The 20,182-nt window shown below is 46.2% G+C and overlaps 2 protein-coding genes across 4 annotated transcripts in view; one reads left to right on the forward strand and one right to left on the reverse strand.

Annotated features, from left to right (window-relative positions):
- Window positions 1-14,770, reverse strand: part of BOLL (boule RNA binding protein) — a 122,206-nt gene extending 107,436 nt beyond the window's left edge. For 2 of the 3 annotated variants that reach the window (XR_012905401.1, XM_075934263.1), the window contains exons 1-3: window positions 14,625-14,753; window positions 13,705-13,818; window positions 362-505 (exon numbers count right to left, since the gene is read on the reverse strand). Coding sequence is in view for 2 of the 3 variants with exons in the window: in XM_075934263.1 (XP_075790378.1) it covers window positions 362-505; window positions 13,705-13,722 (162 nt within the window). In the remaining variant the exon portion in view is untranslated. Of the gene's footprint in view, window positions 1-361; window positions 506-13,704; window positions 13,819-14,624 lie in introns of all 3 variants that reach the window. The other variant, XM_075934266.1, reaches the window with a different exon arrangement.
- PLCL1 (phospholipase C like 1 (inactive)) overlaps window positions 9,736-20,182 on the forward strand; it is a 322,644-nt gene continuing 312,197 nt past the window's right edge. Inside the window, exon 1 of the mRNA XM_075934261.1 lies at window positions 9,736-9,841. The gene's annotated coding sequence lies outside the window, so the exon portion shown is untranslated. The remainder of the gene's footprint in view (window positions 9,842-20,182) is intronic.

Genomic DNA, 20,182 nt, shown 5'->3' on the forward strand with positions numbered 1-20,182 from the left:
TAAAAATAGTTCTAGATGAGCTAAAATGACTTAATCTACAAAACATCTGTATTGCAAATAACTTTAAGATTTTTTTAAAAGAATGCTTGTAGCAGTTCAATATGCAACTAAAAATAGTCATCTTTCAATGACAAAATCAGATAGAACAGAATTTTAAGGCTTAGTTTACACCTCTTATCAGGATATTACTGCAAAGACCACTATCATCTCAATCATCAGTGTAATCAAACAACACGGTAAGATATTTTCTATATGCTTATGCCTAACATGCATAAAGCTACTGAATATAGAAAGTAAGATTAAGAAAGAAAAATTATTAAAACATTTGTTCTATTACTTATCTACCAAGATTAAAAAATACCTTAAAATCGATTCCTCCTACAAAGATGCGATTAGGAATAATTGTTCCAAATCTTGGGGCACTCGTTGGATTATTTAAAGGCACAGGTGATACGGTGTTGGGGGATGGAGACAAAGATTCTTTTTGTGTCTGATCTGTGGTTTGCTGTTTGAGATAAAAACATTTTTGTAAAATTATTTTTGGAATGTTTGATATAAAAAACGAAAGCAAAAACATGTACACAAAGAAACATGGGGTAGATTCTTCGAGAATGTACATTATGATGAACAGTCAAATCTTTACTATGATTTATTTTTAACTAATAGCAATTATCCATATTATATTATAATAATTAGGTGCTCCTGACTTTAAACTGACAAAAGGCAGTTATCATCCACAACAGAACAGGAAATGATTTCCACTGCACTCCAATCATGCATAACAGAACTGGAATGGACCTTCTGTCCAGCCACATCACAAAGACTGATCTCAGGACTATGCCATTCTTTCTATGTATTTTCAAAATTGTGTGCCTTGAACACATCTTTTTTGTGCCTGATTTTCAGAAGTACCAAGCACCTACAACTCCAAATGAAAGTCAATGGGAGAAGTAGGTGCTCAGCACTTGTAAAGATCAGGCACTCAGAGTTGGATTTTCTGGTCCAGTAAGGCCTCTTTGCTTTTCTTACACAGTGCAAAAATGACCATAAACAGTTGTAAATTCCAGCAGACAATTCCCCATACCCCATTCCACCTCATGCACAGGGAGTTTCTGCCGCTGTAAAGCTGGTAAAGGCAACACAGCTGCATCCCATGCCAGCTACACCTTAGCTGGCCCTCAAGGAAAGGGAATTCAGGATGCTGGGGCATGAACATGGTAGAAGTTAGAGTAGTTTCCCTACAGCTCTAATTTCCTCTGATTTGAGGAACCAAGGATCAAGAGGCCATAAGCAGCTCCCCGTGCCACTGTTTGATTGTCTCTATAATATCCAAACTAAGGTTAGAATTAAATGCCCTAATTCAATTGCCTTAATTTAACAGTATCCTGTATAATTTTTTCACATAATCTTACTTCATGTAACCCATTATACATTATTTGTCTTTTTGCATAAAATTAAATTCTCAAAATTATCTTTATGATTGCCAATATTTAAACTCTTTTGATTTTTTATATCAATTTTCACATTTAGGAATCTGAAGAACAGTGACTGAAATTCTAACTACATCAAAGTCAATGACAAAACTGCTACTGACTTCAATGAGATTAGAATGTATTCTAATATTTCTCATGCAGTCTCACCCACACATAAGGAGTGGTCATACTGCTTTAATTTTATAATTTATTTCTCTTTAGGGTTGCCAACTCTCCCGGATTGACCAGGAATATCCCAGAATGGGCCTTAATCTCCCGGCTGCTATTGAAAGTATTCTGGGAGATTTTAATAAACTGCTAGGCAGCCAGTTGGCAGTGCAGTGGGACTAAGGTATGCTCCCTACCTGTCCTGGATTCACACGGCTCCTGGAAGTGACCGGCAGGAGCTACTAATTGCAGGGACAGCCAGGGGGTCTCTGCATGATTCCCGGCCCTGATTTCTGACTCTGCAGCTCCCACTGACTGGGAACCATGGCCTGTGGGAACTGTGGGAGCAGTGTCTGCCGGCAGCAACACCATACAGTGACACATGGTTACCCTAGGCCTAGCAGAGGGACATGGTGGTCACTTCCAGGAACTACTCAAGGTATGTGTTGCCTGGCTGGAGCCCACACTACTCCTGCACCCCAACCTCCTGCCACAGCCCCGAGACCCCTCCTGCACCTAAATTTCCTCCTGCATCCAAACCCACTGCTCCAGGCTCACCCAGGGCCCTGCCCGTTCCAAATCCCTCAGCCCACTCTCCAACCTCTTGCCCCAATCCAGTGAGTGAGGGTAGGAGGATGGAGTGAGGGGGGCAGAGCCTTGTAGAAGGGTCAAAGCAGGAACGTAGCCTTGGAGAAGGGGTGGACTGGGGGTAGGACAAGGGTGTTTGAGTTAGGGATGTTAAGCACTAGTCAACTATCTGATAAGCATTTCAAAGGAGTAACACGGAAGTGCCTATCGACTAGTCAATGGAAGTTCCATTGACTACACGACTAGTCTATTAACAGTTACTTAACATCCTTAGTTTGAGTTTGTATGACTAGACAGTTGGCAACCCTATTTCTCTTCTAACATTGTACAACTGATTGACCCATTGAAATTGGTGTAATATTTTGTGCCCTTGCTTTCAATTTGTTATCCCACAAAATGCTAAATCCTTTTCTCCATATTTGTTTTCTACACATATTCTGCCAAGCTATGATCTTGAGTCTTCTCATATTGGAACTCATATACATGTAAGCAGGGGCTGAACTACTGCTTATCATCAGCCAGCTAAAAGGAGAGAGCTGCCCTGGGCGTGGGTATGCTCACTCCAATTGTTTAGCTCTGCAAGATAATTAACTGTTAACTGTTGATATGTAAATACAGCTCATGCCAGGAGGGGGAAGGAATCCGAAGTGTGGCTATGTAAATCCAATTCAGCCAGGGCTAATGGAAGATCAATGTTGGAATGGAATGTGGTGTACTGTAAATAATTAGGGGTCACAAATCATGCTACCCCCTAAATGTGGGAACTGTAAAACATGACACCAGTGCTTGCAGGAGAGACACCATCATCGTAAAAGGTCTCCGAGGAACAAGCCTCCCCCGTTCCAGAGTTGAATGGACTGAGCTAGGGGGAAGGGCTAAAGGGCTTGAGTCAGCCTGCTTCACACCTGCCAGGTGTGAGCTGTAAGATTGGCCCAACCTGCCCCTTTTCCCCCTTTGTTTTAAGGACAGACCTAAAGCAGATTCTATGAGGAGCCTTTTTGCTAGTCCAGTGGAAGCTGGAATATTTTGCCAGTCTAGGTGGTGAAATCACTAAGAGCTGAAATCACTGGTATGTCTGGGACCCAGACCCGTTGCAGCCAGTGAAGTGGCTGGCAGGAATGACCGGCACGCGGTCAGTAGGAGCAGCGGCAGGCGACCCATGGAGTGGCCAGTGGGAACAAGCGGCTGGCAGGAGCGGTGGCAGGCGACCCGCAGAGTGGCCAGTGGGAGCGGCTGGCGGGCGATCAGCAGAGCGGCGGCAGGCAAACAGTGGAGTGGCCGGTGGGAACGACCAGTGAGCGGCGGCAGACGACCAGCGTAGTGGCGGCAGGTGACCAGCGGAGCGTCCAGCGGAGTGGAACGAGACAGCTGGTGGAGTGTGGCAGAGTGGCTCGTATTAAAGACTGTAGCAGAACCCTACGGAGAGGTGGGGCCATTGGCCTCGGACCACGTAAGGTGTCCCTATCAATTCCCACCCCCCTTTCCACCCAGGTTGGGAGGTAAAACCCGGCAGGTGAACTTTTGGACTCTGGGCAACACTGACCAGGGACAGAGACTTTTGGGGTTTTGGACTTTGGGACTTCAGGTGATTCTTGGCGGGGGGAGGGGCCTCAGCTCGTGGTTTGGGCTATGAACTCTGTTTGTAGTATTTTCCCAAGTTAAGAACATAAGAACAGCCGTACTGGATCAGACCAAAGGTCGATCTAGCCCTCTGGCATCGAGTTCCACAGGTTGACTACATGCTGTGTGAAGAACTTTCTTTTATTAATTTTAAGCCTGCTACCCATTAATTTAATTTGGTCTCCTCTAGTTCTTCTATTATGGGAACTAATAAATAACTTTAATTTATCCACCCTCTCCATCATATCCCCCCTCAGTCTCCTCTTTTCCAAACTGAAAAGTCCCAATCGCTTTAACCTCTCTTCATATGGGACCTGTTCCAAACCCCTAATCATTTTAATTGCCCTTTTCTGAACCCTTTTCAAGGCCAAAATATCTTTTTTGAGGTGAGAAGACCACATCTGTACACAGTATTCAAGACTTGGGCATAGCATAGTTTCATACAGGGGCAGTAAGATATTTTGGGTCTTATTTTCTATCCCTTTCTTAATAATTCCTAGCATCCTATTTGCCTTTTTGACCGCTGCTGCACACGGCGTGGAAGTTTTCAGAGAACTATCCACGATAACTCCAGATCTCTTTCCTGATTTGTCATAGCCAAATTAGCCCCCATCATACTGTACGTATAGTTGGGGTTATTTTTCCCGAGGTGCATTACTTTACACTTATCCACATTAAATTTCATTTGCCATTTTGTTGCCCAATCACTCAGTTTGGTGAGATCTTCTTGGGAGTCCCTCACAGTCTGCTTCTGTCTTGACTATCCTAAACAGTTTGGTATCATCCGCAAACTTTACCACCTCATTGCTTACCCCTTTCTCCAGATCATTTAGGAATAAGTTGAAAAGCATTGGTCCCAGAACTGACCCTTGGGGGACACCACTAGTTAATCCTCTCTATTCTGAAAATGTACTATTTATTCCTAACTTTGTTTCCTGTCTTTTAACCAGTTCTCAATCCATGAAAGGACCTTCCCTCTTATCCCATGGCAATGTAATTTACACAAGAGTTTTTGGTGAGGGACTCTGTCAAAGGCTTTCTGAAAATCTAAGTATACTATATCTACTGGATCCCCCTTATCCGCATGTTTGTTAACTCCTTCAAAGAACTCTAATAGACATGATTTCCCTTTACAGAAACCATGCTGACCTTTGTCCAACAAATTATGTTCTTCTACATGCTTCACAATTTTATTCTTTACTATTGTTTCGACTTATTTGCCCGGAACTGAAGTTAGACTTACTGGTCTGTAATTGCCAGGATCGCCTCTAGAGCCCTTTTCATATATTGGTGTCATGTTGGCTACCTTCCAGTCATTAGGTACGGAAGCCGATTTAAAGGATAGGTTACAAACCACAGATAATAGTTCAGCAATTTCCCATTTGAGTTCTTTTAGAACCCTTTGATGAATGCCATCCAGTCCCGGAGATTTGTTAACATTAAGTTTTTCTATTTGTTCCAAAACCTCCTCTAATGACACTTCAATCCGGGACAGTTCCTCAGATTCATCACCCACAAAGGACGGTGCAGATTTGGGAATTTCCCTAACGTCCTCAGCCATGAAGACTGAAGTAAAGAAATCATTTAGTTTCTCTGCAATGGCTTTATCGTCCTTCATTGCTCCTTTTATATCTTGATCATCTAGGGGACCCACAGGTTATTTAGCAGGCTTCCTGCTTCTAATGTACTTAAAAAACATTTTGTTATTTCTTTTTGAGTTTTTGGCCAGCTGTTCCTCAAAATCTTTTTTTGCTTTTCTTATTACATTTTTACACTTGATTTGACAGTGTTTATATTCCTTTCTATTTATCTCACGAGGATTGGACTTCCACTTCTTAGAAAATGCCTTTTTGTCCCTCACTGCTTCTTTTACATGGTGGTTAAGGCACGGTGACTCTTTTTCAGGTCTCTTGCTATGTTTTTTAAGTTGGGCCTCTATTATGGTGTCTTTAAAAAGTTTCCAAGCAGCTTGCGGGGATTTGGCTCTAGTCATTGTGCCTTTTAATTTCTGTTTAACTAACCTCCTCATTTTTGTGTAATTCCCCTTTTTGAAATTAAATGCCAGAGTGCTGGACACAAGTTAATGCCATATGACTTCTCTCTCTGTTTCATTAAATGTTTCTTTCCTACACTCAGACTTTGTGCTTGCAAGTGGGGAAGCATTGCCTCTCAGAGGCGCCCAGGGATGTGTGAATTTCCCAGGTTACTGGGTGGGAGCTCGAGCCAGTTCTGTGTGAGATGGACCCCTAGATATTGAACCCGGTCCTGGTTTCTGCTGGGCCTACCAAGCAGAAGGGTTACATACTAAAGATTTAATTTCCCGAAATACTTTTCCCCCCACTGAATTTTAACATTTCATCTTGTGTGTATTGTTTCCCAGTTTTGTTTAATCAGGAAATAAATATAAGATAATCTTTAATCAATTTTCTTTCAGGACATTATAAAATGTACTGAATAATACTGACAATACAAAGCCTTACAGAACCTCCAATGCCTCTATTTCTCCCCTCCCTCGAATGTGGCTGTTCCTTCTCTGAATTCTCAATGAGCTTTTTTGGAAAATTTAAGTTCAATGCAAAAAACAAAAACAAAAACCCTCTTCACATGAGAATGCAACTGTAAGACTGAGAAAATTTTTTAACACTCAGTAGACATATAACTCCCAAATGTATCATATTCTGTCAATAAATTTTGCAATGAAGCACACGTGCATTTTTTAATTCTTTTGACTTATTTTTTAAATTACACTGAATGTTTTAATTTACTGTTGATGTAACATCTATGAGTTCTATAAGAAAAAGGTGAGAGAAATTTTATCTATTTTTTGTTTTTGTGTATTTGAAAACATTTTGGATTAGTTCCAGTTTACCCTGAACACTGAATTAGGCAATTTCCCTTTTCTATTCATCAAGATATTTATAGAATCATAGAAAGGTAGGGCTGGAAAGGATCTCAAGTAAACCTAGACAATACCAGCTTTCTTCAACCTGTTTTTAAAAAATACCAATGATGGGGCTTCTACTACCTCCCTTGAACACTGATTCCTGAGCTTTACTACCCTTACACAGCTCCCCACCCTCAATCCCCCTAAAAATCTCCCTTAGTACAGAGTAAGCCCGTTACTACCTGTCCTACTTTCAGTGGACATGGAAAACAATTAATCACAACCCTCTTTATACCAATCCTTAACGTATTTACAGATTTATGTCTCCCCTTGGTCCTCTCTTCCCAAGACAAAACATACCCCATTTTCGTTAACTTTTCTCATAGGTCAGGTTTTCTAACTCTTCTCATTTTTGTTTCTCTTCTTTGGTCTCTCTCCAATTTATCCACAACTTTCCTAAACTGTGGTGCCCAGAAACAGACATAGTACTCCAACAGAGGTTTTACCATTGCCAAGCAGGGTGGGACAATTACCTCTTGTGTCTTACATACAACAACCTGTTGATACACCCCAGTAGGCAAAAGGGCCAGTGTAGACAGCTCAGATTTGTTTTGTGCAAAAAAGCCACGATCGCGAAAATGGCGATCGGGGCTTTTTTGCAGAAATGCGTCCGTGCCAATCTAGATGCTCTTTTCCGCAAATGCTTTTAACAGAAAACTTTTCCGTTAAAAGCATTTGCGGAAAATCATGCCAGTCTAGATGTAGCCCATCTGTTTATACATTTAGTTGATGCTCTTTTGACAATACATAAAGATCTGGTGGACTGGGATTACTGTTGAGATAGATAACCACAGAGTGTAGGTTTCTTGTCGCTGTGGTCAGGCAAAGGGTAAAAACTGTTCTTTAATTGATCTAACCTTTACTTTAAAAGGCAGCACAAAAGTAGTTCTGGATAACTAGTCATCCAAACTGCAGAGGCTTCCACAATTATCTGACACACAGTGTTTTTGCAGCTGATGTTTATGGTAAGTACAAGTAAAAGTGGGCAAATGTGTGTTCTGCTGGGAAAGTTGTGTTCATTTACACAAGAATTGTCCTGAGCTTGGAGATCTGTGTTAATCTGAATGTGGGCTGTGTTCATCTAGAAGATTTATGCTGATTTTTTCAGGTGGTGAACGGGGGCAGGTATGCTATAGTGAGCGGCTGTGTGTGTTTGGGTTTATTGTGTATTAAGGACGTTAACATGTACACATTTAACCAATAAGCCTCAGCCTGTATCAGAGGCAGCAGTGCAGGGGGCAGAGGTAGGTGGGAGCCGGTATGCATGGGGAACTGGCTTTTAAGCTGGCTCCCCTCATGTAACGGCTCCTGTGGAGCTGCACAGAAGTGGGGGGCAGGCGGGAGCTGGTGCTTACCTGCCCTCCGGAGTGTAAACGTGTAACCACTGCAAATTCCAGTGGTTACACATTTACAAAAATAAACGTTTGTTAACATCCCTATTGTGTATGACTGTACTCCTGAATGAGTGGCTGTGCTGATTTTGTATATGTTTTGTGTGGTGCAGAGAGAATTATATAGTTTTGTGTGTATAGTTAATTAAGGGGAAATGCTGCAGTGAGGAACTGTGTGTGTTTGGGGCTATTGAGTGATCTGTTGGGCACACGGATGGAACAGCTGAGCCAACTAATCTACCATCTGTACTGGGATAGTCTGTAGGGGGACCATGGGCCAAATCTGGACTAGCAGATCCTTTTGAATAGACCCTGAATTATTCTTTTTATTTCCTTATTATTATTATTTTTATTATACTCTCTGGAGTCTGGACCTTGACTGTACCTTGGCCAAGAAATCTGACATTGACAAAAATAATGGACTGCGCTGATCTGGACAGCCTCCCCCATATAATATAACCTATGAAACTGCTGTATGTAAATTAGCTGTAGAGTAAGTGTTGTTGGGAGTTGAATTACCTCTGATATCAAAATGGTCTACAACTCTTAGCATCATATAGAATAGATAAATGTCTTACTGTAGCAGTATGCTGCATGGTGTAATTCATAAAATTAAAATTACTGAGGACTTAAGGACTGAATGTAACAGGTGACAAAATTCAGCGATGATTCAAGCTGATGATACACTGAACAAAAAGCACTCAGCCATGCTTATAGGTACTTCTATAACTACATGCTGATTCAACAATATTTTAGGCTTCAGAATGACACAGAGAGAATCTTATTATATAAATTAGACATCTCAAAGAGGCTATAAGGCATTTGGGGCTGCTGTGCTATCAGTATCACAGTGATACCTAGTTCTAGGTCTGGTTCTGGGGAAATGGAGTTTCCAAGTGTCTGGCTGTGACAGATCCAACACACAGACTGAACTGACAGTTAGTGGGGGGAAGCAACCTGAGGAACTGAGGTATGTAACTGGTCTATGTACTGGCAAAAGCCTTGTCTTACTAAATTGGTTTATATTCTTTGCATGCTTCTGGACCAAATTGTGCTTGGGTTACCAGGAAGCAGCAGTGGTGGTGGTGGTGGTGGTGGTTCTGTGATGAGGTATACTCCCCACTCTGGCCCTGCAAGAGCTGAATTAGTCCAATGTAGCCCAATTAGGCTACAAACAGGGCAGATTTAATTTGAAGGAAGCTAATTAGAAGGAAGTTCACATGTGAGGGAACAGGTGGGGCTTCTATAAAGCTAGGAGGCTGGCTATAGCAGGAAGGAAGCCTGCAGTCTCCTAGCATGAGTTAGGGAAAAAGCTGCATGGTAGGAAAGTGCTCAATGAGGAGTAGTAAGGGGTGCAACTGCAGGCCTTAACTGTTTACTACAGCATCTTGGATTCAAACCCAGAATAGAAGGTACTGTTAAGGCTAATAAATACAAAAACTGCTGGAGTTGCTGACAGTGTAACATCATCAGGGCAGTGGATATGAGGGCTTCCTGATGCTACTTGTTGAATGAGACTTTGAAAGACAACTCCCTTCTCCCAAAGGAGTATCTGCTGAGTGACTTGACCATAAAGGGCCAAGTCATGAAGAGGAAGCAGCAACACCTGAAATGAGAGCTGGAGTGTCATCACATGGATAGGAGTCAGCCTCACTGAGGTAAGTGCTGATGGCACTGTCTCCCAGTCAGCAGAGCATCACGTTACAGGCTCATATAATTTTTGTTTCCATTTCTGCCAGTTATTTGATTGTATTCTTTCCTTGATGAGGCAAATCTTGCAATAATAATCCATGCTTGTTGTTACTAGGTTGAACTACTACATTATTGTCCTTTTTTACCTGGTCTTTAAAGAATAATCAGAGTATTTAACTGGCATAGAATGTGACTATCTATTCATGTAGTGGGGTAAGTGCACATGAGCATATGAAACCAATGCCACATGACCTGCAATCTATTCAAATCTATATGCACACATAGTCCAATAGTCAGGAGGGGGTGAAGGTAGGGTGCAGAAGCAGGCTGTAAGTCGGGTGTCTGGTCAGGGGCGGGGAGGAGGGAGCAAAAGCAAGGGAGGGTACAGTGTGTGGCCAGGAAGGAGGGTGCAGGAGGAACAGTGGATGCAGGAGCAGGATGGGGGTAGGTGTCTGACCAAAGGGGAGGTGCAGGAGCAAAGAAGGGTGCAGAAAGGGGTTTGGGGAAGGGCATCTGGCCAGGAGGGAGGGCACAGGAGCAAGGGAGGGTGCAGAATATGGTCAGGAGGGAGGGTTCATGAGCGGACTGGGAGTAAGGTATCTGGCCAGGAGGGAGGGTGCAGGAGCAAGGAAGGGTGCAGAGTGTGGCCAGGAGGGAGAAGGAGCAAGCTGGTGATGCAGGTCTCCACAGGGGGAGGAGGGTGCAATGAGGTTTACAGGATCGGTTGAAAAAGGCTTTCCTTGTCGACCGATTCCCGACTAGACTGCCACTTTTTGCAGGCAAAGTGCCAAGTCGGCAAAAAGTGGCAGCCATTTTTATTCAAATGAAGCGTGGGATATTTAAATCCCTGCTTCATTTGCAATAGCAATGTGCCTAATCTGTCAGCACAGGGATGTAGTTCAGACACACCCTGAATTCCTCACTTTTCCTTTTGAATAATTCTAAAACAGCACCAAATAATTTTTTGAAAAACATTAAGAATTGCATATTACTCAGGGTTCCCCACAGGCTTCTACTCTGGTTACTTGCAGTAATGTAGTCAACTTTGTTTACCACTTCTTATATGGAGAAATAGTTTCATTTAGGTTAGTTTACCTGCTTCCTTTTTTATCAGTTCACCAGTGGATTACCTGCTTGTGTTGAAACCCAGCACTGATGTAGATGTAGTAGTATGTTATCCATACAAGCTAAATTCAAGTCAGCAGCAGTATACATATCGCGGGTACAATCCCACTATCAAATTGCTTTAGGCGACATGCACAGTACATACTGTCTGCACTGTTACTCATGCCTGTGCTAGGAGAGCAGAAGTGTAAGGCACCCTTTGAGGGAGTAATGACACTTGTGATTTCCCACTTTATAGGGCTCTTTACTCCTGCATGAAGTACCTCCCCCCCCCCCACACACTTTCAGTAATATAGTATCCCACAGCTAGAAACTTTCCCCACTACAAGGAAAGTCTCCTGCAGTTCCCTGCTGCCCTCTCTTTTCCAGAGGCTTTCTCTGCAGTATAGCTACACACTACAGTAGGACCACAGCTTAATTTTCATTGTAGCATGTTGCTACCTATACCTGTGCTGACCATACATCCCGATTTTTCCAATTTAAAACTCTGTCCTGGTGCCCCATCAAGTAATGAAATGTCCCAGAAAGCCCTGCCAGACATTTCACTACTTGATAGGGACACTGGCTTGCAGAAAGAAGAAATGTCACGGTGTCATTGCTCTTTGCACAGCGCAGCTGCCTCCTCCACCTAGCATGGCGTGTAGGGTAGCCAGACCAGCTTCTGGTGGCGTGCAGCTCCTCCCTCTCCCCTCCCACCAGACTGCTTCTGCTGTGTGGGGTCCTGGTCCAGTGGCACCCCCTTTTCCTCCTTCAGACTGCTGCATGGAGCCCAGCAGGGACACTGCAGGATGGGGTGCGCTCGGGACTGTAGTGGAGGCCACCCATGGTGATATTTTTAGTACCATGGTCTTGGCCCCCGCGTGTAGCCCTGGCTCCAGCTGGTGTCAAGAGGCACTTTCCAGCCAAGGCAGCCTCACCAAAATGGGCCTTGTGTGGCTGCTGCATGACTCCAGTTGGAGCTGGGCAGCTCACCGGGACTAGGACCCCGGCATGGGGTCCTGGGCTGTGGGGGCTGGACCACAGTATAAAAATAGCATCACAGCCCGGTTCCAGCCCCGCAAACTGCTTTCCATGTGGAAGGCAGAAGGTGAGGGAAGGGGGCAAGGGAAGGGGGCAAGAGAAGAACTAAGAGGGAGATGGGGGTGAGGAGAGGAAGGGGCTTGTGCTGAGAGAAAGCGGGCAGGGCAGAAGAAAGGGGCAGGCACTAAGAGGCAGGGTGGAGGAGAGACAAATGCCAGGGGGGCAAGAGGAGACAATGAGGAAAAAGACAGGAGGGGGAGTGGAAGGGAGGTGTTGGTGGGCTTGGGAGAGGGGAAGGGATAGGGTGATACTGGGAGAGGAAAAAGGAGGGACAATGGGGGCAAAAGGGAGGAAGAGGAGAGGGGAGGAGTGGGTGCCTGGAGAAGACAAGTTGAAAAGGAGGGGTGGGCACAAGGAAGGCAGGGGATAGAGCAAATCATGTGTGAGGGTGCAGAGGGGCATGAGGAGAACTGGGGCAAAGGATGGTGAGGGGTGGGCACCAAGGAGAAAGAGGGCAAGGGCAGTGAGGGAAGGGGGAGGCACCAGGAAGGTGCAGGGGTAAGGGAAGGAGCCAGGAGATTGTGGGGGTGAAGTAGAAGGGTGGACACATGGAGGGGGAGGAATGGGCATCAGAGTAGAGAGGCAGGGCAGGTGGGAAGAGGGAGATGTTAGGAGATGGGCTAGGGACGGGTAGCTACAGGTGACCAGTGGGGGGCTAGAAGAGGAGTGAACACGGGGGGGGGGGGGCAGGAGACGGGTAGGTCCCCAGAGGGCTGAGGGGAGTGAGACGGGCAGGCGCCAGGACAGCAGAGGAGAGTGAGGGGTGGGGGACAGTAGGCACCAGGGGAGAGCAGGAGACGTGACAGCAGAGGGAAAAGGGAGAGGACTGTAAGATATTTATTAATCTCTTGGGTGCCACAGTGGCACATCCGAACAAGTGCAGTGAACTCCGTACTAGCGCGCAAGACAACACGCTCCCTGCTCGTGGGAGGAAAATCTTAGAGGGACCATTTCCCCCCCCCTCCCCCCAGGCTAATGCCAAGCCAAGTGGGTTCATGCAATTGCAGGATAGTTGCATGGGGGGAGGAAAACAAGCAGCACTGGGGCTCCCCAGAGCCAGCAAGGGGAACGAGGCCTCGGGGAGCCCGGGGGGCTCTGGCAGCTCCTCACACCAGCTCCCCCCCCATTAAAATCCCGGGCGCCGCACAACGGCCCCGCCCTCTCGGCCAAAGCCAGGCAGCCACGCTGGCGACATGTGATGGGGGGAGGGGGCGAGGCCAAGGCGCGCGGCGGGGGGAGGGGAGCGAACGGCTCGCTCGAGCGGCGGGGAACAGCTCGCGCTGGGGGAGGGGCGAACGGCTCGCAGGAGCAGTAGGCGGGGCGGGGCCGCCCTGCCGGTTTTGGCGGGAAAGCCGCGCTCGGCCTAGGGAGCAGAGCGCCCCTCACACAGGCCTGGCTATCGAACGGGGCCGCCGCCCCTCGAGCTGCCCCTCAGCCCGCGCTCGCCAGACCCAGCGGGGATCACTCACAGCCCCTCGCGCGGGCCCTGAGGCGGCTTCCCCAGGAGCCACCCGACTCCTCCCTCAGGCTGGGTCGGTCCCAGGGAGAGTCGGAGTGGCCAGGCCTGTGGCCCCGCTTGTCCCCTCACTAGCCTGGCTACGCAGCCCCCCCCCCCCCTACTCACCGCGTTGTCGGGCTCCATCTCCCGCCTCACAGCGGCCTCAAAGTCCCCGCAGCACGTTCCCCGCACGCCGCTCCCTCCACACGCCGCGGCAGCTCCGAGCCCGAGGCGCTCTGGCTGTAAACCCACACACAGAGCCGAAGCAAGTCACCTCGGGGCGGGCGGGCCCGGGAAACGGAGCGTGGGGCAGAGGGGCTCGCCGGCCTGCCGAGCGCGCGGCTAGGGGGCGACACAGAGCGGGAGGGCGGGGGCGGAGATTGATGTTAGGGTTCGGCTCGGGGAGGCGGGGGGGAAAGAGAGGCGGGAGGTCACTTGTTTCTGCTCCCCCCGCCCGCCCCTCAGGGCTGCCTCGCGCTTCCTCCTCCCGAGGCTCCACGGGGCTACCGGACTCTATTGCCCACGTGGGTCCTTCGCCACGAAGCGCCGAAAGCAGCATGTCCTCAGGGCTCCCGCGCAGCTACTCCCCCACCAGCCCACAGAGCCCTCCTCCATGCTCTGCCCCAACATTGCTCCCCCAGCACTGCTATCCCTCACCTGCAGCCCGGGCCAATGCCGCCCTCAAGGGGTCCTCCTAGCCCCCCTGCTAATGCTTAGTCATCTTCTCTCTGCCCAGCTTCCACACAAGCACGCCCTCCCTTTCCCGTTGTACAGCACGCCTCTTGATCCCTTCCATTCAGTCCCACTGAAATCCTCCCTTCACTCCCCACCCCAGTAAAGGAGCTCAGTCACTGAGTTACAAGAGACCAATGTGTAGGGAAGTGGAGCTCCCCTCTCGCCACCACCCCTTGCACCTGCTGGTGCTGTCAGTCACTCAGAAAGCTTAGCTTGCTGCTCTGAGACAGGCATGCCCAACGCCTAAGCACCACACACAAACCCCTTTACAGACCCTACAAGCACAGGGAATGGGAGGGCTGCTTACTCACCTCCCCAGAGTGAGTTACTAAACCCTGGGGCACCACCAGTAGCTGCAGCTGGGTAGGGGTTGGTTTCTTATTTCCAGGCCTGGAGTAGCAGGAGAAGGCAGCACAAAGCTGCTGGCTGCTCCTCCATTCCCTGTGTGCTTCTGGGTTTCTGCACTCACACATTCCTTCTTCCCCTCCCCCTCAGTGAGTATCATCTCACCAGCAAACCCTCATTACACACACTCTCAAAAAACTGATTGCAGGCTGGCTGATACACAAACATATAAGAATAGTAGTAGGGAAGGGCGGTGTAACTATTGAAAATTACAGCTCCACGGGGATTCCTTATTGAAACAGCTAGTAAAGTCCCCACACAATCCTAATATATATCAAAGTCCTTTTCCATCCCCATTACCCAGGAGATATAACATACAAAAATCCTTTCAATTGCATTTTCCATTCATAAAGGGAGAAAGACTTAAACTGTAACACACATCACCGGAGGGGAGAGGGAGGGGGGACTGAAGTAAAATCCATCATTCCCAAATACTCACATGTAACTTGCTATTGATATAAGCAATATTGAATGCTGTAGCGTAGCCAGGGCTCAGGCACTTTGTTGTTATAAAGGAGTAGTAGTGACTTCAAGCTTGAGAAGCTTTTTGGTTTAGAACTGATTTTTCAAAGGGCTTCAACATGGAAACACATAGGCTGCATCTAGACTGGCATGATTTTGCGCAAATGCTTTTAACGGAAAAGTTTTTCCGTTAAAAGTATTTGCGCAAGAGATCGTCTATACTGGCATGTGCCTTTGTGCAAAAGATTTGCTTTTGCACAAAAGCATCCGTGCCAGTGTAGACGCTCTCTTGCACAAGAAAGCTCTGATGGCCATTTTAGCCATCGGGCTTTCTTGCGCAAGAAATTGACTTGGCTGTCTACACTGTCCCTCTTGCGCAAGTATACTTGCGCAAGAGGGCTTATCCCTGAGCGGGAGCGTCAGAGTAGTTGTGTAAGAACCACTGATTTTGTACAGTACAAAGTCAGTGTTCTTGCGCAAATACTTGCAGCCAGTGTAGACAGGCAGCAAGATTTTGCGCAAAAGCAGCCACTTTTGCGCAAAATCTTGCCACTCTAGACGTACCCATAGACAAATGGCCTTGCAAATTTGCTGAAGCATATCAATAGCTGGGTAGAATTAGTGATACAAATGTGGGTCCAAAGGTTTGGGAGATAGTCCCCACCAAATTACCAATTTTTAAACTTTTCCAACTCTTAAAATGCATTTTGCTCAGAGCTGAGGGGAAAAAACATATTTAAGATACACATGAAATGGCCATCCTCTGATCTCACCTAGTAAACATAATAAAAAACAAGCTGTACAATAAAATATTTCAAAAGCTATTAACCCTTAATTCTGGTGGCACACACAGGATTAGACTGACCTGCAGATGCTTTGCCAGGAGAGTGACTTGAATAAAACAATGGTATAAATCTGAGGTCACACACAGCTCATCTAGACTACGCAAAACAGTCAAAAGAGGATATGCAAATTCTACGGGAATTTGTATATCTTCTGATCGCACTTTCGAAAGCAAAAGTAGTTTAGCAAACCCTCCTCCCCTTTGTCAAAAAGCTGCGTAAACCATTTTTTGAGGAAGAGTTTCTTTTTGACAAAGGGGGAGGTTCGCCGAAAAAGTCGCATCTAAACTACTTTCACTTTCGATAGCTCTGCTTTTGAAAATGCAATCAGAAGAAGATATGCAAATTCCCACAATTTGCATATCCTCTTCCGACTGTTCTGCATCATCTAGATGAGCCCTTAGTCAAAGGGTTTACAACTGTGGTTTTCAAACTATGGGTCGAAACTGGGTTATGGAATGCCAGGTACTGGATCTCATTGCTGCAGAGGAATGTGGTGACCAATGGGAGTGCTAAGCAGGCTACCTAGCTGTCCCAGCATCACAGACTGCGCAGCAGGCTTGGCTCCTAGGTGGGGGGTGGAAAGCACACAGGGTTCGTTGCTTCTGCCCCAAGCACTAACTCCACATTCCTATTGGCTGGGAACCTGCTGCTGGCTGCTTCTGGGGTGCAGCATGGTCTGTGGTTCCAGGAGAAGCAGGAAGCCCGACTTAGCACCTATGCTGCACCACTGATCACGTGCTATTCAAAGTAAGCCCCTCTTGCCCCAGCCCTGAACCTCCCCAAAGCCAGAACCTCTTTTTACACCCCAAAGCTATCATCATCAGACCCATCCCAGAGTCCCCACTCCAGTCAAATAATGCTGGGTCACGGGCATCAACACTTTTCTTCAACTAGATAATGAGGAAAAAATGTTTAAAAACCACTAGTTTACAAGATACACTCCCATCAAATTAGCTGATGGTTCTGCACAAAGCTGCTGAGAGTAAGAATTGGAATGCAGAATGAGCGGGCTGGAAACCCATGTCAGTTTTAAGGATATTTTAACACAACAGTTGAGAATCCCAAAAAATTTTCAAAGAATTTTCTCTCCTCTCTTTTTGGCAATGGCCTGTCTTTCAATCTCCTCCTTCTTTCGAATGCCCGAGCTATCATTATGACTAGCCAGTAGCTCTTAGAAATTGACCAAAAAGGCTATTCAATCCAATTTCAGTAGCTACCAACTCTGTATCCTCCTCTGGTTGTGTACGGAGAAACTCTTTGCTTCCACTGAGTGACAAAAGTGTTGCTGGAACGTCATGCCAAAGTGTTCTATTCCCTCCCCCATTACTTCCTCATATGGAAGAAGAAAGATAAATGGAAGTTGATTTTAGGTCTCAGGAGTTTTAACAAGATCACCTGTTCTATAATATCTTTCATAGATCCCATTCATAAGTTCCCTGCTTTTGACTTGCTGGATGCTTACCTTCATGAGGCAATTCATTCAGCTCACAGAAAGTTTCTAAGTTTTATAGACAACATTTTTCATTACTAGTTCAGAGTTCTACCATTTGGATTGCCAACAGTTCTGTGGGTATTTATCAAATGCCTGCCGGTAGTAGTGATTCGCTGAAGGAGACAAGGCCATCAAACATGAGTACCTCTACCTCAATGATTGGCTGATCTGGGGTCTCTCATATGACTCAGTTAATGGGGATAGTCATACATTCTTCTGACCTCAGTCTACCTTAGCCCAATATTTTGCTCGGTGTAGTCTCCTACCTAGTAGCTACGTTTACTCAACAGACAATTGAAAGAAATAGAAGTTTTCTTGATTTTAATCGTCAGTGCTTAGCAGAGGCTGTCGACTCACTGGTTTTGATGGCAGAGTTCTACAATACAAGATGCATTTAGCATCCAAACTTTCTGGTTGTGACCACACTTGCAAGCCATGATTTATAATTCAAATATATCCTGTCATGTGAGAGATTAGATTTAAAAATATGGAGTTCAAAACCTGGTCTACACTGGATTGTAATGGCACAACTGCACCCTCACTGGCCATTTAAGGCTAAAACCCAGTCCTGAAAGAGGGCTGAGAGCAAAGCCCACAGCTGAGGGTGATATTGCCAATTACAGCCCAGCTGTGGGTTGTATAATTAAGGGCTCCAGGAGGGCACAAGAGAGGCCAGCCAGCAAAGCTGGGGGTAGCTTCCTGAGACAGAGCAGTGCTGGGAAAAAGTGGCTAGAGTTGGGGAGCCCTAGTCTGATCTCACTCCCAAGTTGACGGGCCTGAGGTCTGCAGGGGGGTAGCCAGGATAGGAAGAGGCAGCAAGTCCACATTCCCTTGCCAATAATGAGTGGCCATTGCAGACTGCAGTTTACACCTGTGGCAGAGGCTAGCTGAAGACTACCAGTGGGTCAGAGGCAAGGTGAGTACTGGGAAATTATGGGTTCCCTGGGAAGGGAGGATGATAGAGACTGATAAACACCCCCTGGAAGGGGACAAAGGGACACTAGAGTGGGCATTGCCAGAGGGCAGTGTCCTAAAGGGGATGCTGTGGTCTGGGAGTGACAGTGTCTGGAATGGAGAGCATGGTGTTAGGACATGAGGAGATTCTAGCCCAAGGGAAGCACCTTGCAGGCTAATAAGCTAATTCCCAGGGCTACTGGCAGGAGGTGCCGTGGCGGTGAGTCTGCCCCATGACATGGAAATTTATATGGGTTTAACTGTTTGGTCAAGGATGTGAAAAATTCATAACTCTGAACAGGTTAGTTAAGATGACCTAGATCCTCATGTAGGCAGGACTAGGTCAACAGAAGAACTCTTCTGTTGACCTAGCTACTGCTTCTATGGGAGGTAGATTGCCCATGCTGATGGATGAATCCCTCTTGCCAGTGTAGGTAGAGTTACAGCAGTGCAATGCCACTGTAGCACTTCAATGGTAGACATACACTGGGGCTATGTCTACACTGGCGTGATCTTGTGCCAGAAATATGCAAGTGAGGCTAAGCATGGAATATTGCTGAGACTCATTTGCATATCTGAGCCACCATTTTTGTGGAAGAGGCTTTTGCGCCAGAAGGAGCATCTACGCTGCCACTTCTTGCTCAAGAAAACCCCTCTTGTGCAATGCCGTTATTCCTGAAAATAATCAGGGTAGCGGCATTGCACAAGAGGGGCTTTCTTGCGCAAGAAGGGGCAGTGTAGGTATTCCTTCTGGCGCAAGAGCCTCTTCTGCAAAAATGGTGGTTCATTAGATATGCAAATGAGGCTCAATGATATTCCACACTTAGCCTCATTTGCATATTTCTGGTACGAGATTGTGTAAGTGTAGACATAGCTTGGGCGTAATGATCAATAAAACATGGCTATGGACTACTAGAACTAACATCCTACAAAGCCTCATTGGCCTACTCCTAATCCCATTCAGAAGCCCAAGCAATGTTCTGCTACAGATGAGTTGTGTTTTGTTTTGTTTTGTTTTAAAATCTTAGGGATCAGTATCTAAGGTGTCACTTGGAAACTGCAATAAGGAATTAAACTGCAGAATTAGCACAAGAAGACACTGAAGAAAATTTTTAATGAGATCCACAAGAGTAAGGGAGACATACAAATAAGTATAATAGCATCCATGCTGGTTAGGACAAAAACTACAAGGCCACCATTCCTCTTCCAACTACCTGTAAGCGCTGGGTTTAACTCATACACCTAGGCTACATCTATACTGCAGCCTTCTTCTGCAAGAGTTTAGGCAATGAAGCGTGGAGTAGAATATTGCCATGTTTCATTTGCATAATTAATTAGCAGCCTTTTTGTGCAAGAGGCTTTTGCACAGAAAGGAGGGCTAAGTCTACACTGGCATGATTTTCCAGAAATGCTTTTAACGGAAAAGTTTTCCGTTAAAAGCATTTTCAGAAAAGCGCGTCTAGATTGGCAGGATGCTTTTCTGCAAAAGCACTTTTTGTGGAAAAGCATCCGTGGCCAATCTAGACGCGCTTTTCTGCAAAAAAGCCCCGATTGCCATTTTTGCGATCAGGGCTTTTTTGTGGAAAACAAGTCTCTGCTGTCTACACTGGCCCTTTTGCGCAAAAGGACTTTTGCCCGAATGGGAGCAGCATAGTATTTCTGTAAAAGCACTGACACTATTACATGAGATTGTCAGTGCTTTTGCGGAAAT

Source organism: Pelodiscus sinensis, chromosome 7, assembly GCF_049634645.1.
Source record: "Pelodiscus sinensis isolate JC-2024 chromosome 7, ASM4963464v1, whole genome shotgun sequence".
Taxonomy (NCBI): domain Eukaryota; kingdom Metazoa; phylum Chordata; order Testudines; family Trionychidae; genus Pelodiscus; species Pelodiscus sinensis.